An 18,995-nucleotide genomic window follows, 5' to 3' on the forward strand; every position below is an offset into this window, starting at 1 on the left:
GCCCCATGAAGTTCCGGGGTAGAATAGGTATTCAGCATCCCATGCTTGCCGTAATTTGAGGCGACTATGATTGTCATGCGGGTTTGAGTGGTCAAGGCGCGGTGACTAGGTTGATGCATCTCATCGTATCACAATTGATGTCAATCACTGGATTGTCTGGTCCAGACTCGATTATTTACAGACCGCCGTCCTATAGCTGGAATATTGCTGAGTGCGGCGTTAAACAACAAACAAACAAACAAACAAACAAACTAAACCAATACACTATGGCCGCCGTGGAGGAATGAAATTCTTGTATATCTCTTATAAAACTGGCCAACCACCTAAATAGGTTGTGAAAAATGAACATTTTGAAATATATTTACCCTCTCACCACATCTGTAGAGAACATAACTGTTTCATAATTGACTATTTATTTTGATGTAGGTAATCTAAAGTGTGAAAATTGAAAGCAAATATGCATTTATTTCTTCTTCGGCATACACTCCTTGAAAAAAGAAACGCACAGGTACATTAGTATTGTACCTGGTAAAGTATATTTTAAATGTAATATCATAGATACACACGAAAATTTGGAGCTCGATACTCACAAAGGCATTGAAAACTGTACATTGTCATGTCACATGTCACATTGTCATTTCAAGGCCACATGTGTGCGCTAAACTCAGTATCTCGTGTGACCGCCCCGGGCAGCAATCACGGCTCTGCATCTCCTCAGTGTCATTCTGCTTGTAATGCGTTGGCCAGTTGTGGGAGTGTCTGCGGCGTGTTCTGACGTTGACGTACACGTCGATCGAGTTCATCCCAGAGGTGTTCGATTGGGTTGAGATCTGGAGATGTCGACGGCCAGGGCAAACCGTTGATGTTGGCATTATGAGGGTAGTCTCCCGTGACACGAGCTGAAACAGCTCCATGTGGCGGGCAATGATTGGAAGAAGGTGAGGTTGAAGAATTTGATTCATGTAGCGATTTGCTGTCAAACTTTCCTGAAGCACAACCAAGTCATATCTCGCGGTGTATGATATGGCCCCCTACATCATGACACTACCGCCAGCGAAATTGTCGAATTCACGTACACAATGTGGGGCAAAATTCTCATTTCGACGACGATAAACACGTTGTCTTTTATATCGCCGGTGAAGAAGAAATCGTGATTCATCACCAAACCACACTCGTCTCCATTTTCTCAAGTTCCAAGGCTGTAAGGTATAGCACCAACGCAAGCCTGCTGTCGATGGATCTGTTGCAAAACAGGGACGATAACTGGTCTTCTGGGTGAGATTCCAGCCTCGCGAAGATGGTTCCTGACAGTCTGGTCCGATATCCTTCACAAAGCAGGAATGCGTTCTGCAGTCTCCGTAGCTGTGGTATTGCGATGATGTAGGTGAAATGTAGCGATCCTGTGCAGGGGTGGTAACTCTTGATCGGCCGGTTCTCGGACGGTCTGCAGGGGAATTGAACTGTGTGTATCGGTCCCAAAGGCAGCAAATGGTGTTGTGGTGGACGTTGAAGTGGCGATTCCCCTCTTTGGAGTTTCGGCATTTTCATACTTGAGAAATGTTGACAATTGAATGACAAATTACAAATTATTGGCTAATGGTTGCCTTTTTATAGGCACTACCACGAGTTAAGTGTGAAAACAATGTCGTTTAAGACATTGCAAATCGACAATGGCTGCGTTTTGACGCACCGTTTGTCGAATATCAGGCCATCAAAAGTTTCCAATAACATACATCCAGTTTATATACCGGATTGTTTTGAGTAGTCAGATTCAGTGAACTGCACACTACCTATGCGTTTCTTTTTTTGAAGAGTGTATCTTTGTGACTTACTTTATTTTAGCCAATAAACTGTTCAAATATTTTATACTCACATGGCCAACAACAGAATAACAAAATTTGTATTCATTTAACTATTGTTATTTGGCAGTGTAATTTATGTTAAACAATGATTGTAACAGTATTACATTGTATCTGTTGCGCTTCAGTCGAAGCTCGTATTTGGACAATGATTAGTTGTTAGGGTGTAGAACTAATTAATGTAAACAGTGGTGAGGAAGATGTAATATTTAAATGTTCGAATTATATTCAAACCTTCGGAATAGCATTGGTGGTTGTCAAGAGTTACAGAAACATGTGGAATGGTCTGTAATGTTCAAGTGGACTGGACTGGTCTGGCACTGTGTAGAAAGAGCTGGAGGCTGGTTAGACTATAGAGTGGGACGGGCGCGTCCCTGTGTCATCTCACATTTCATCTGATATAACATCAAGACCAGCTTTCGTGTGAAGATCACTTTTCACCTGGTTTTCAGCCTAGGCCTATCTCGGAAGCTTGACCAGTGTTGCGACGAGGTGATTATTATTCTTGTCTTTGTCATTTCCACTGCTCTCGCATTCTGTCCTGCCATTGAACGTTGTACCACCACTCTATTGTGTACTGCCATTGAATGTTGTACCGCCACTCTGTTGTGTACTGCAATTGAATGTTGTACCACCACTCTATTGTGTACTGCCATTGAATGTTGTACCGCCACTCTATTGTGTACTGCCATTGAACGTTGTACCACCACTCTATTGTGTACTGCCATTGAATGTTGTACCATCACTCTATTGTGTACTACTGTTGTACTTGTTGTGCAGTAATTTGTATTGATTTATAAACCTAATAAATTTTGTAATTGTTGATTGTATACCACTTGTTTTTTGTTTGTTGGTCAATCATGCTGTCAACCTCTGACATTGTGGATCAATCATTCTATCAATCTCTGTTTGTCATCCCACACCGACATTGTGGATCAATCATTCTATCAACCCCTGTTTGTCATCCCACACCGACATTGTGGATCAATCATTCTATCAACCCCTGTTTGTCATCCCACACCGACATTGTGGATCAATCATTCTATCAATCCCTGTTTGTCATCCCACACCGACATTGTGGATCAATCATTCTATCAACCCCTGTTTGTCATCCCACACCGACATTGTGGATCAATCATTCTATCAACCCCTGTTTGTCATCCCACACCGACATTGTGGATCAATCATTCTATCAACCCCTGTTTGTCATCCCACACCGACATTGTGGATCAATCATTCTATCAACCCCTGTTTGTCATCCCACACCGACATTGTGGATCAATCATTCTATCAACCCCTGTTTGTCATCCCACACCGACATTGTGGATCAATCATTCTATCAACCCCTGTTTGTCATCCCACACCGACATTGTGGGTCAATCATTCTATCAATCCCTGTTTGTCATCCCACACCGACATTGTGGGTCAATCATTCTATCAATCCCTGTTTGTCATCCCACACCGACATTGTGGATCAATCATTCTATCAATCCCTGTTTGTCATCCCACACCGACATTGTGGATCAATCATTCTATCAACCCCTGTTTGTCATCCCACACCGACATTGTGGATCAATCATTCTATCAACCCCTGTTTGTCATCCCACACCGACATTGTGGATCAATCATTCTATCAATCCCTGTTTGTCATCCCACACCGACATTGTGGATCAATCATTCTATCAATCCCTGTTTGTCATCCCACACCGACATTGTGGATCAATCATTCTATCAACCCCTGTTTGTCATCCCACACCGACATTGTGGATCAATCATTCTATCAACCCCTGTTTGTCATCATCTTCCGACGGCTTTGGTCATTACTCATGCTGTCATCCTCTGGCAATGAGAGACTAGCTGATGGATGTGGTGATAGCTTGTCCTCGTACCGACCCGACACGGATCTTTTTTCACAATATTCCTGATGACCCCCGCCGTGATATTGCTGGAATATTGCTAAAAGCGGCCTAAGACAATACTCACTCACTCACTCACTCACTCACTCACTCACTCACTCACTTACTCACTCACTCACTTATGTAGCGGGAATACTGCTGACAGCTTCGTTACACAACATTCACACGCCCGTTGCCATGGTGATGATACACACTGTGACCCGGGCGGTAATGAATATATCACACCACATTCACAGTCGTACAACGTGCATGTATACCGTGTACACAGCAAGAGAACACACAAGACCAATACAAGATCTATTCATACGGCGCGTTGTTCTCCTGTTATTCAGTACTCAGTAGGAACGGGTCCGATAACATACTCACTCGCAGCGCTATAACGAGGCGTTGAGCGCTATAACGCAGAAGTAAACGAGGAAGAAAGATTGTGACAGCGCAGTTGACAGACCGCCGTCAACGCGGAAGTGAAATGCGTGACATCGACAAGCCACAGTAGAACTATCAGCGACACGGCCCGACCTACACCGCAAATAACATCATGCCGTTTAAGGGATTCTTCAAACTTTTTGGCTTCAAGAAAAATAAGGACACGGGTAGGTGGCTTTTGTTTTTCGTGATCTGGGGTACTGCGGGGGTAGTTTCGTAATGTCACTGTCGAATAATGTCCTGTTGTGAGTCTGTCACGCTGAGACACTGAGTCACATATATTAACACGAATAGCAACACTTGGACTGGATTTGAATTGTTGTTAAACGCCGCCTACAGCAAATTACTTTTAGTATGTGACGGCGGTGTGTAAATATTCGAATCGGGAGCAGCGATCCCCACCGTCGGGGCGGGAGAATACCCCATCAACCAAGTCCCTGAGTCTGACTGACCACCCGGGCTGCGTGGTCACCCCCAGACTGCAGGGTGGTCGGGAAATGGTGGTTAAAGTGTTCGCTCGTCACGCCGAGTACCCAGGTTCGATTCCCCACATGGGTACAAAGTGTGAAGCCTCTTTCTAGTGTCCCCTGCTGTGATATTGCTGGAATATTGCTAAAAGCGGCGTAAAATCATACTCACTCACTCAGACTGCCGGGCCCCCTGTCTACGTCGGGGTCGGCCTGGTCATAAGGGTAGAATGCACCCTGACCCGTGTTGACGGGTATCTGCCACCTGTATCCCTGCATGTCTCCACACATAGAGCTACAAAACTACGAGTCAGACTTTTATATAAAGGAATACACCTTGCAGCAATGTATTTTTATCTTTACACATGTTGATAGCAGGTATATTGGCCATTATCTTTACACATGTTGATAGCAGGTATATTGGCCATTATCTTTACACATGTTGATAGCAGGTATATTGACCGTTATCTTTACACATGTTGATAGCAGGTATATTGACCGTTATCTTTACATGTGTTGATAGCAGGTATATTGACCGTTATCTCTACACGTGTTGATAGCAGGTATATTGACCATTATCTTTACACATGTTGATAGCAGGTATATTGGCCATTATCTTTACACATGTTGATAGCAGGTATATTGGCCATTATCTTTACACATGTTGATAGCAGGTATATTGACCGTTATCTTTACACATGTTGATAGCAGGTATATTGGCCATTATCTTTACACGTGTTGATAGCAGGTATATTGACCGTTATCTTTACATGTGTTGAGAGCAGGTATATTGGCCATTATCTTTACACGTGTTGATAGCAGGTATATTGGCCATTATCTTTACACGTGTTGATAGCAGGTTTATTGGCCATAATAGTCATTTTGATAGCAGGTATATTGGCCATTATCTTTACACGTGTTGATAGAAGGTATATTGACCATACTTGTCATGTTGATAGCAGGTATATTGGCCATTAACTTTACACGTGTTGACAGCAGGTATGTTTACCATTATAGTCATGTTGATTGCATATCTCGCATATTGATATTCGATATAATCTCCGTTATATATGTCTAGTAATATCACATATATTGTTCGTCATATACGCGTGCTGGCATTAGAGATATGTTGTGTACAATGTGTACACTCGGAGATCACGATCTAGTCTGTGGAAGTGAGATATGTTGTGTACAATGTGTACACTCGGAGATCACGATCTAGTCTGTGGAAGTGAGATATGTTGTGTACAGTGTGTATACTCGGAGATCACGATCTAGTCTGTGGAAGTGAGATATGTTGTGTACAATGTGTATACTCGGAGATCACGATCTAGTCTGTGGAAGTGAGATCTGTTGCGTACAGTGTGTATACTCGGAGATCACGATCTAGTCTGTGGAAGTGAGATATGTTGTGTACAGTGTGTATACTCGGAGATCTCGATCTAGTCTGTGGAAGTGAGATATGTTGTGTACAATGTGTATACTCGGAGATCACGATCTAGTCTGTGGAAGTGAGATATGTTGTGTACAATGTGTATACTCGGAGATCACGATTTAGTCTGTGGAAGTGAGATATGTTGTGTACAGTGTGTATACTCGGAGATCTCGATCTAGTCTGTGGAAGTGAGATATGTTGTGTACAGTGTGTATACTCGGAGATCTCGATCTAGTCTGTGGAAGTGAGATATGTTCTGTACAATGTGTATACTCGGAGATCACGATCTAGTCCGCGGAAGTGAGATATGTTGTGTACAATGTGTATACTCGGAGATCACGATCTAGTCTGTGGAAGTGAGATATGTTGTGTACAATGTGTATACTCGGAGATCACGATTTAGTCTGTGGAAGTGAGATATGTTGTGTACAATGTGTATACTCGGAGATCTCGATCTAGTCTGTGGAAGTGAGATATGTTGTGTACAATGTGTATACTCGGAGATCACGATCTAGTCTGCGGAAGTGAGATATGTTTTCGGAGTGATAGAGTATAGCGGAGTCTCCAGGTATCCTCCGGGGTCAAGTGAGGTTTATTCACAACTGTATCTGTCACACACTCCAGGATACTCAGAGCTTCACCTGGTAGAGGTTTTCACAATTCAATTGACATAGATATGTGTGTACAGTGTATAGATTACACGGCAGACCCGTACAATGCCATACAATCACACTTGTTCACTGTGAATGTTCAACCTTGAACATGGTGATACATCAACATTTAATATATTTAGAAATTATAGTGTAATGCGGGTCCACAGTTAATATTCGAGGATATTTTAACTTGGTATATTCAGCTCTACTCACAAGGACTATACACCGATTTTAGAGTTGTCCTAGTGTCCTAGAGTTGTCCTAGTGTCCTAGAGTTGTCCTAGTGTGATGGGTTGAACACTGGGTTGGGGTAACACAAGGCCTGATGGCGGTCAGTGTCTGTCAGTAGCAGTCTAACACTCGGTGTTAATTGTGCACGATTTATCTTTTCTCCGGTTTTGAATCTCAGCTTGTGTGTCGTCATACCAGTGAGTGAGCATGGTTTTTTACGCCGCATGTAGATATATTCCAGCAGTACCACGGCTGGGTACACCAGAATTGGGCTTCAAACTTTGAACCAATGGCCAATCTACGGCGTGGCGAGCGAACGCTTTAACCACAAGACTACCCCGAAGCCCCCCCCCCCCGTCATCAAACCAAGACATAGTGGGAGTTTGCTTATAATATCAATGACTGGATTGTTCGGTCCAGACTCGATAATTTATTTATTCATACAGCTGGAGTGAGTGAGTGAGTGAGTGAGTGTGAGTGAGTGAGTGAGTGAGTGAGTGAGTGAGTGAGTGAGTGTGTGTGTGTGAGTGAGTGAGTGAGTGAGTGAGTGAGTGAGTGAGTGAGTGTGAGTGAGTGAGTGAGTGAGTGTGAGTGAGTGAGTGAGTGTGTGTGTGTGAGTGAGTGAGTGAGTGAGTGTGAAATACACCGTGTTTAACAGTAATCCAGTTATATCACGGTGTAAGCTTCACGTGGGTTGCGTCGCGTCAGGCGATGGGACCACGCCTGCCCCCTTATACAGCTGGACTATTGCAGCGTGCGGCGTAAAACAACATGTTTATGATTCCCACGTGCTTCAGTATGGCCCCCACTCAGAGTCAAGGGTGTTTGTGTTTCTCATATGGCATAAACAGATATCATCTTCCTGTTTCAAGTCTCATTATCAGAATTCATTTTTCCGGGGAAGTGTTTCCGGGCAAAAGAATACAAGCTAGAACTTGACAACAATGCAACACATTTGAATAATAGGTCACACGTACATCTGTGCAGTGCATTAAGAATGAGTTGTATTGGAACAAGGTTTTATGTGAATGTAGTTTCGATAACAGCGTGGCAGCTGAATGTCGTAGTGTGTAGTTTGGGATGAAGTGAATGTCCCGCTCCTCTAGAGCAAGTTCAAAGGTCTACACATGGGTCACATCGATGCCAAAGATTCTGATACTGAACCATGTGATGTGAGATCCGCCTGCTTACTGTGCATATGCTTGAAGCCCGCGCATTGTTCTTGTTGATTCTTATGCTTAATTAAATAGGTGATGCTTCACTTCAGGGGGATCCCAGCAGCCCATGCTTGTCGTAAAAGGCAAGAAACAGGATCGGGTGGTCAGGCTCGCTGACCTGGTTGATCACTGCATTGTCTGGTCTGATTATTTACAGATCGCCGTCATATAACTGGAATTCTACAAGTGGGGCAAACAAACATCACTCACTTACCCTACTCACCCACTCTCTCACTCAAACAGCCGCCCATCCATTCTCTCTCTCTCTCTCTCTCTCTCTCTCTCTCTCTCTCTCACACACACACACACACACACACACACAGACACACACCAGTCATTCTCAGTTAAATGGTACAAATGCAGTCGCTCAGATATGACACGGACTCTTTCCTAAATGGTACTGTATTTTAAGATACATTTCTGCGCATTAATTAGTTACGTATACCAGAAACTTAATTGGAAACAAAATAACACATAATACATGTGCAAATTATTCACAGATGTAATTTCCTAGCTTGGGGTGCCATGTTTCAATTGTCGTGAATAACATTTCCATCAAGAAAATGTTAAAATAAGATATATGTGACAATGTCAGAAATACTAAGAAGCATTCTGAAAACTTCAGTATAGTCCTCTTATTCCAATGCCAAAAATCCTGCATGTGAGCCAGAATTGAATTGTCAAAAATACTTAAATATTTTGTCGGCAGATGTTGTGAATGTAACGTTATGCTAACTTTCATGATGTTTAGCTCAATTGTTTATATCAGGTTTATTTAAAGCTGGAAGAAACAACCAAAAAGTATATACCTTGTAAAATACAACAAAAGTTATATTTGGAAAGAACTTGTTCGTCAATGAGGAATTTTCAAAGTGATTTTTTATATATTTTCATATGGCTACATTACATGACTTCCCAGTGCCATTTATCAAAATATTTTGATGTAAGAAGACTTGCCTTCACGGGATCCGTGATGAGGCTTATCTGTTGTCCTCGGGTTTAATTTCTTGCAAATGCAAATAAAAACTTTAAGTATAAAGTAGACATCTTTAAAAGTTATTGTGCGTAAAATATCTAGTTTCCTTTTAGCATCTAAAATATGCTGCATTGTCCATCAAAGGATCTGTAGGAATTGCGGTAGAATCTGTAATGTTTAACCAGGTTTTGTTATGTAAATTACACTGTTATATCAGGTTAGTATTGTTGAAGTTTCTACTTTAGGAAATTAAAAATTTGGATGAAAATTCACATTTTTTTCTATACTTTGCTGATCTAATTGTTCCATTTAACTGGGAATGACTGACACGCACTAATAAAACACATGTGTAGCTCACCTTCATTTATAACGAACAGTTTAATTGCTGTTTAAAGATCGCGAAATTATCGAGGATTTTCTACAACCCTTTGCAAAATTACCAAAATGTTGAGAAATCAAAAAAGAAATTCCGACGTTGATATTCCTTGATCAGCAGGGAGTTTTGTGTGTTGATGAGTCGCAGCCAATAGCGACCGTCACACCAACCCCCTGTTACGAGATCTGCCATGTCTGAATGTAAGGGTTATCTCGAGTTTTAACCTAGCCGGGTCTAGCTGGCAGGCATTAAGTGGTGATAAACAAATGATTCGACAGGGCCAGTGTCTGTTCCTCCTGGTGTTCCTGGTGGTCGAGTACAACCGGGGATGTCTCACATTACCCTCCCACACCACGGCGCGCGACACTTCACACGAGGAGTGTTCATCACAATGGACATGCGTCATATATAGATACCGGAAGTAGGGGATCCGGAGGAAGAGAAAGACAGTTGTAGACGTAGCTGTGAACGTTGCCGACTCAGATGTCACTTGCTTCTTGGTTTGTTCGTATTTCCTTTTCAAAGCTATCTCAGAAAAATACTGACGTGAGGGTGTCGTATAGGTCAGTTCCAACACTAAGTCTTGAATAAGTTTTCTGAAACCTGTTACTCTTGACACTGAAGGGCCGCAAATCCATGATGAGGAAGTCAAGAATGGCATCGGATATTGAAAGGGCACGATGTGAATTTGCAGGAAGTTTCTTAGAGTTCATTGTGTATGTCAATTTTATTTGTTTTTTCTTCGGTGGCGATGTCTTACCACCTGTTTCGCCGCTGGCGCCGACACCCCTTGTCGCACCAGTGGAACAGTGCTTTCTTCGCATGTGATCGTACAAATTTGTCGTGTTTCCACTATATCTAAGAATTGGTCCACAAATTCTACAACCAATGCGCTTTTTGTCGACACTGTTTGTCTCTTTAGCGAAGCCAAAGTTCGTCCACACTTTTGATTTTGCGGACGGATTTGAGACAAATTCAACTTTGTCTGCCGCCAAGATGGAAAGGTTGCTAGGAGACAGGAGGGGCAAATAACTCTAACCGCCATACCAGTGTACAAGCTACAGTTTTCCCCTTACTGCGCACTCCAATATAACGGTAACTAGGTTGTAGCGCGCGGTAAAGCATGGCTCCCAATATAACGGTAACTAGGTTGTAGCGCGCGGTAAAGCATGGCTCCCAGTATAACGGTAACTAGGTTGTAGCGCGCGGTAAAGCATGGCTCCCAATATAACGGTAACTAGGTTGTAGCGCGCGGTAAAGCATGGCTCCCAATATAACGGTAACTAGGTTGTAGAGCGCGGTAAAGCATGGCTCCCAATATAACGGTAACTAGTTGTAGCGCGCGGTAAAGCATGGCTCCCAATATAACGGTAACTAGGTTGTAGCGCGCGGTAAAGCATGGCTCCCAATATAACGGTAACTAGGTTGTAGAGCGCGGTAAAGCATGGCTCCCAAAATTTACTAACATTTTTAATAACCTCAAGTTTTCAAATGACACGATGCTTTCCCTATCTCAGAAAACATTATCAACTGATCACCGCAATCACCGGAAATACTAGTCAACATCTATCTATCTATCTATCTATCTATCTATCTATCTATCTATCAGTATTCCATCAAGTCGAGTCTGGAACAGACAAACTACCACGTTTACTTTACCACTACTACAACAACTACTACTACTTCTACTACTACTACTGATACTTCTATTACTACTATACACAACTACGAGAATATTTAAAGCACGTGGCGTGAGAGGAAATCGTGCCAGGTTTGAAGCGAGTTTGGGTGTTGGTTTTGTTCCCAGCTAGAGTAAATAAACCGTACAGACACTTATCGGCTCGGTGACCTGTGAATATACAACATACAGGTAGGGAAGTAAACCGTGATAGTAAATATACCATGAAGATACATTGTGGCCGTACAGACACTTATCGGCTCGGTGAACTGTGAATATACAACATACAGGTAGGGAAGTAAACCGTGATAGTAAATATACCATGAAGATACATTGTGGCCGTACAGACACTTATCGGCTCGGTGAACTGTGAATATACAACATACAGGTAGGGAAGTAAACCGTGATAGTAAATATACCATGAAGATACATTGTGGCCGTACAGACACTTATCGGCTCGGTGACCTGTGAATATACAACATACAGGTAGGGAAGTAAACCGTGATAGTAAATATACCATGAAGATACATTGTGGCCGTACAGACACTTATCGGCTCGGTGACCTGTGAATATACAACATACAGGTAGGGAAGTAAACCGTGATAGTAAATATACCATGAAGATACATTGTGGCCGTACAGACACTTATCGGCTCGGTGACCTGTGAATATACAACATACAGGTAGGGAAGTAAACCGTGATAGTAAATATACCATGAAGATACATTGTGGCCGTACAGACACTTATCGGCTCGGTGAACTGTGAATATACAACATACAGGTTGGGAAGTAAACCGTGATAGTAAATATACCATGAAGATACATTGTGGCCGTACAGACACTTATCGGCTCGGTGAACTGTGAATATACAACATACAGGTAGGGAAGTAAACCGTGATAGTAAATATACCATGAAGATACATTGTGGCCGTACAGACACTTATCGGCTCGGTGAACTGTGAATATACAACATACAGGTAGGGAAGTAAACCGTGATAGTAAATATACCATGAAGATACATTGTGGCCGTACAGACACTTATCGGCTCGGTGAACTGTGAATATACAACATACAGGTAGGGAAGTAAACCGTGATAGTAAATATACCATGAAGATACATTGTGGCCGTACAGACACTTATCGGCTCGGTGAACTGTGAATATACAACATACAGGTAGGGAAGTAAACCGTGATAGTAAATATACCATGAAGATACATTGTGGCCGTACAGACACTTATCGGCTCGGTGAACTGTGAATATACAACATACAGGTAGGGAAGTAAACCGTGATAGTAAATATACCATGAAGATACATTGTGGCCGTACAGACACTTATCGGCTCGGTGAACTGTGAATATACAACATACAGGTAGGGAAGTAAACCGTGATAGTAAATATACCATGAAGATACACTGTGGCCGTACAGACACTTATCGGCTCGGTGACCTGTGAATATACAACATACAGGTAGGGAAGTAAACCGTGATAGTAAATATACCATGAAGATACATTGTGGCCGTACAGACACTTATCGGCTCGGTGAACTGTGAATATACAACATACAGGTAGGGAAGTAAACCGTGATAGTAAATATACCATGAAGATACATTGTGGCCGTACAGACACTTATCGGCTCGGTGAACTGTGAATATACAACATACAGGTAGGGAAGTAAACCGTGATAGTAAATATACCATGAAGATACATTGTGGCCGTACAGACACTTATCGGCTCGGTGAACTGTGAATATACAACATACAGGTAGGGAAGTAAACCGTGATAGTAAATATACCATGAAGATACACTGTGGCCGTACAGACACTTATCGGCTCGGTGACCTGTGAATATACAACATACAGGTAGGGAAGTAAACCGTGATAGTAAATATACCATGAAGATACATTGTGGCCGTACAGACACTTATCGGCTCGGTGAACTGTGAATATACAACATACAGGTAGGGAAGTAAACCGTGATAGTAAATATACCATGAAGATACATTGTGGCCGTACAGACACTTATCGGCTCGGTGAACTGTGAATATACAACATACAGGTAGGGAAGTAAACCGTGATAGTAAATATACCATGAAGATACATTGTGGCCGTACAGACACTTATCGGCTCGGTGAACTGTGAATATACAACATACAGGTAGGGAAGTAAACCGTGATAGTAAATATACCATGAAGATACATTGTGGCCGTACAGACACTTATCGGCTCGGTGAACTGTGAATATACAACATACAGGTAGGGAAGTAAACCGTGATAGTAAATATACCATGAAGATACATTGTGGCCGTACAGACACTTATCGGCTCGGTGAACTGTGAATATATAACATACAGGTAGGGAAGTAAACCGTGATAGTAAATATACCATGAAGATACATTGTGGCCGTACAGACACTTATCGGCTCGGTGAACTGTGAATATACAACATTCAGGTAGGGAAGTAAACCGTGATAGTAAATATACCATGAAGATACATTGTGGCCGTACAGACACTTATCGGCTCGGTGAACTGTGAATATACAACATACAGGTAGGGAAGTAAACCGTGATAGTAAATATACCATGAAGATACATTGTGGCCGTACAGACACTTATCGGCTCGGTGAACTGTGAATATACAACATACAGGTAGGGAAGTAAACCGTGATAGTAAATATACCATGAAGATACATTGTGGCCGTACAGACACTTATCGGCTCGGTGACCCGTGAATATACAACATACAGGTAGGGAAGTAAACCGTGATAGTAAATATACCATGAAGATACATTGTGGCCGTACAGACACTTATCGGCTCGGTGACCTGTGAATATACAACATACAGGTAGGGAAGTAAACCGTGATAGTAAATATACCATGAAGATACATTGTGGCCGTACAGACACTTATCGGCTCGGTGACCTGTGAATATACAACATACAGGTAGGGAAGTAAACCGTGATAGTAAATATACCATGAATATACATTGTGGCCGTACAGACACTTATCGGCTCGGTGACCTGTGAATATACAACATACAGGTAGGGAAGTAAACCGTGATAGTAAATATACCATGAAGATACATTGTGGCCGTACAGACACTTATCGGCTCGGTGAACTGTGAATATACAACATACAGGTAGGGAAGTAAACCGTGATAGTAAATATACCATGAAGATACATTGTGGCCGTACAGTGCCGACAGCAGCCGTCATTTATAGCAGTTAATCCCCATAGTAACGAACTATAACATGGCTGATTCAGCTTCCTTGTGCGGCCCGACGGGAAGGGGAGACAAGGGCGCACTACATACACAGAGTCGTCGTGTGACCCCGCCGTGTGACTCTTCTCGTTCCTACAGTGTGTGGCGTTGCCCCCACTCTTCCCCACCCCACCCCCTCTTCTCCTTACTACAGTGTGTGGTGTTGCCCCCACTCTTCCCCACCCCACCCCCTCTTCTCCATACTACAGTGTGTGGTGTTGCTCCCAATCTTCCCCACCCCACCCCCTCTTCTCCTTACTACAGTGTGTGGCGTTGCCCCCACTCTTCCCCACCCCACCCCCTCTTCTCCTTACTACAGTGTGTGGTGTTACCCCCACTCTTCCCCACCCCACCCCCTCTTCTCCTTACTACAGTGTGTGGTGTTGCCCCCACTCTTCCCCACCCCACCCCCTCTTCTCCTTACTACAGTGTGTGGTGTTGCCCCCACTCTTCCCCACCCCACCCCCTCTTCTCCTTACTACAGTGTGTGGTGTTGCCCCCACTCTTCCCCACCCCACCCCCTCTTCTCCTTACTACAGTGTGTGGTGTTGCCCTCACTCTTCCCCACCCCACCCCCTCTTCTCCTTACTACAGTGTGTGGTGTTGCCCCCACTCTTCCCCACCCCACCCCCTCTTCTCCTTACTACAGTGTGTGGTGTTGCCCCCACTCTTCCCCACCCCACCCCCTCTTCTCCTTACTACAGTGTGGTGTTGCCCCCACTCTTCCCCACCCCACCCCCTCTTCTTGCTACTACAGTGTGTGGTGTTGCCCCCACCCTCCACCACCCTACCCCTCCCTTCGTTTCTACAGTGTGTAGTGTTACCCAAAGTCTCCCCCACCCCCTCACCTCGTTTCTACAGTGTATAGTGTTACCCAAAGTCTCCCCCACCCCCTCTCCTCGTTTCTACAGTGTATAGTGTTACCTACACCCTCCACCACCCCCTCTCCTCGTTTCTACAGTGTATAGTATTATCCCACTCTCCCCCATACCCTACCCCCTCTACAGTGTACAGTATTACCCCACTCTCCCCCACCCCCACCCCCTCTACAGTGTGTAGTGTTACCCCCACTCTCCCCAACCCCCTCTACAGTGTGTAGTGTTACCCCCACTCTCCCCCCCCCCTTCTCTACAGTGTGTAGTGTTACCCCCACTCTCCCCCACCCCCACCCCCTCTACAGTGTGTAGTGTTACCCCCACTCTCCCCCACCCCCTCTACAGTGTGTAGTGTTACCCCCACTCTTCCCCACCCCAACCCCTTTTCTTGTTACTACAGTGTGTGGTGTTGCCCCCACTCTTCCCCACCCCTACCCCACTTCTCGTTACTACGGTGTGTGCTGTTGCCCCCACTCTTCCCCACAGCACCCCCTCTTCTCCTTACTACAGTGTGGTGTTGCCCCCACTCTTCCCCACCCCACACCCTCTTCTCCTTACTACAGTGTGTGGCGTTGCCCTCACTCTTCCCCACCCCACCCCCTCTTCTCCTTACTACAGTGTGTGGCGTTGCCCCCACTCTTCCCCACCCCACCCCCCTCTTCTCCTTACTACAGTGTGTGGTGTTGCCCCCAATCTTCCCCACTCCACACCCTCTTCTCCTTACTACAGTGTGTGGCGTTGCCCCCACTCTTCCCCACCCCACCCCACCCCCTCTTCTCCTTACTACAGTGTGTGGCGTTGCCCCCACTCTTCCCCACCCCACCCCCTCTTCTCCTTACTACAGTGTGTGGCGTTGCCCCCACTCTTCCCCACTCCACACCCTCTTCTCCTTACTACAGTGTGTGGTGTTGCCCCCACTCTTCCTCACCCCACCCCCTCTTCTTGTTACTACGGTGTGTGGTGTTGCCCCCACTCTTCCCCACCCCAACCCCTTTTCTTGTTACTACAGTGTGTGGTGTTGCCCCCACTCTTCCCCACCCCACCCCCTCTTCTTGTTACTACAGTGTGTGCTGTTGCTCCCAGTCTTCCCCACCCCAACCCCTTTTCTTGTTACTACAGTGTGTGGTGTTGCCCCCACCCTCCACCACCCTACCCCTCCCTTCGTTTCTACAGTGTGTAGTGTTACCCAAAGTCTCCCCCACCCCCTCTCCTCGTTTCTACAGTGTATAGTGTTACCTACACCCTCCACCACCCCCTCTCCTCGTTTCTACAGTGTATAGTATTACCCCACTCTCCCCCACCCCCTCTACAGTGTGTAATGTTACCCCAACTCTCCCTCTCCCCCACCCCCTCTACAGTGTGTAGTGTTACCCCCACTCTCCCCCACCCCCTCTACAGTGTGTAGTATTACCCCACTCTCCCCCACCCCCTCTACAGTGTGTAGTGTTACCCCCACTCTCCCCCACCCCCTCTACAGTGTGTAGTATTACCCCACTCTCCCCCACCCCCTCTACAGTGTGTAGTATTACCCCACTCTCCCTCATCCCCTCTACAGTGTGTAGTGTTACCCCCACTCTCCCCCACCCCCTCTACAGTGTATAGTATTACCCCACTCTCCCCCACCCCCTCTACAGTGTGTAATGTTACCCCAACTCTCCCTCTCCCCTACCCCCTCTACAGTGTGTAGTGTTACCCCACTCTCCCCCCCCCCTCTACAGTGTGTAGTGTTACCCCACTCTCCCCCACCCCCTCTACAGTGTGTAGTGTTACCCCCACTCTCCCCCACCCCCACCCCCTCTACAGTGTGTAGTGTTACCCCCACTCTCCCTCTCCCCTACCCCCTCTACAGTGTGTAGTGTTACCCCACTCTCCCCACCCCCTCTACAGTGTGTAGTGTTACCCCCACTCTCCCCCACCCCCTCTACAGTGTGTAGTGTTACCCCCACTCTCCCCCACCCCCTCTACAGTGTGTAGTGTTACCCCCACTCTCCCCCACCCCCTCTACAGTGTGTAGTGTTACCCCACTCTCCCCCCCCCCCCTCTACAGTGTGTAGTGTTACCCCAACTCTCCCTCTCCCCTACCCCCTCTACAGTGTGTAGTGTTACCCCACTCTCCCCCCCCCCTCTACAGTGTGTAGTGTTACCCCACTCTCCCCCACCCCCTCTACAGTGTGTAGTGTTAACCCCACTCTCCCCCACCCCCTCTACAGTGTGTAGTGTTACCCCACTCTCCCTCTCCCCCACCCTCTCTACAGTGTGTAGTGTTACCCCACTCTCCCCCACCCTCTCTACAGTGTGTAGTGTTACCCCACTCTCCCCCACCCCCTCTACAGTGTGTAATGTTACCCCAACTCTCCCTCTCCCCCTCTACAGTGTGTAGTGTTACCCCACTCTCCCCCACCCCCTCTACAGTGTGTAGTGTTACCCCCACTCTCCCCCACCCCCTCTACAGTGTGTAGTGTTACCCCACTCTCCCCCACCCCCTCTACAGTGTGTAGTGTTACCCCCACTCACCCCCACCCCCTCTACAGTGTGTAGTGTTACCCCAAATCTCCCTCTCCCCCACCCCTCTACAGTGTGTGGTGTTACCCCCACTCTCCCCCACCCCCTCTACAGTGTGTAGTGTTACCCCAAATCTCCCTCTCCCCCACCCCTCTACAGTGTGTGGTGTTACCCCACTCTCCCCCACCCCCTCTACAGTGTGTAGTGTTACCCCCACTCTCCCCCACCCCCTCTACAGTGTGTAGTGTTACCCCACTCTCCCTCATCCCCTCTACAGTGTGTAGTGTTACCCCACTCTCCCTCATCCCCTCTACAGTGTGTAGTGTTACCCCACTCTCCCTCATCCCCTCTACAGTGTGTAGTGTTACCCTACTCTCCCTCATCCCCTCTACAGTGTGTAGTGTTACCCCACTCTCCCTCATCCCCTCTACAGTGTGTAGTGTTACCCCACTCTCCCTCATCCCCACCCCCTCTACAGTGTGTAGTGTTACCCCACTCTCCCCCACCCCCTCTACAGTGTGTAGTGTTACCCCACTCTCCCTCATCCCCACCCCCTCTACAGTGTGTAGTGTTACCCCACTCTCCCCCACCCTCTCTACAGTGTGTAGTGTTACCCCACTCTCCCTCATCCCCTCTACAGTGTGTAGTGTTACCCCACTCTCCCCCACCCCCTCTACAGTGTGTAGTGTTACCCCCACTCTCCCCCACCCCCTCTACAGTGTGTAGTGTTACCCCACTCTCCCTCATCCCCTCTACAGTGTGTAGTGTTACCCCACTCTCCCCCACCCCCTCTACAGTGTGTAGTGTTACCCCCACTCTCCCCCACCCCCTCTACAGTGTGTAGTGTTACCCCCACTCTCCCCCACCCCCTCTACAGTGTGTAGTGTTACCCCCACTCTCCCCCACCCCCTCTACAGTGTGTAGTGTTACCCCACTCTCCCCCACCCCCTCTACAGTGTGTAGTGTTACCCCACTCTCCCTCATCCCCTCTACAGTGTGTAGTGTTACCCCACTCTCCCTCATCCCCTCTACAGTGTGTAGTGTTACCCCCACTCTCCCCCACCCCCACCCCCTCTACAGTGTGTAGTGTTACCCCACTCTCCCCCACCCCCTCTACAGTGTGTAGTGT

At 46.0% G+C, this 18,995-nt stretch overlaps 1 protein-coding gene across 3 annotated transcripts in view; it reads left to right on the top strand.

Moving 5' to 3' along the window:
• Positions 1 to 4,039: 4,039 nt before the first annotated feature.
• LOC124125294 overlaps positions 4,040 to 18,995 on the top strand; it is a 32,255-nt gene continuing 17,299 nt past the window's right edge. The window contains exon 1 of one of the 3 annotated variants that reach the window (XR_007218168.1): positions 4,040 to 4,368. Coding sequence is in view for 2 of the 3 variants with exons in the window: in XM_048382763.1 (XP_048238720.1) it covers positions 4,314 to 4,368 (55 nt within the window). In the remaining variant the exon portion in view is untranslated. The remainder of the gene's footprint in view (positions 4,369 to 18,995) is intronic. The other 2 variants (XM_048382763.1, XM_048382761.1) reach the window with 2 other exon arrangements.

This window comes from Haliotis rufescens, unplaced genomic scaffold, assembly GCF_023055435.1.
Source record: "Haliotis rufescens isolate VD_foot unplaced genomic scaffold, xgHalRufe1.0.p SCAF_41, whole genome shotgun sequence".
Taxonomy (NCBI): Eukaryota; Metazoa; Mollusca; class Gastropoda; order Lepetellida; family Haliotidae; genus Haliotis; species Haliotis rufescens.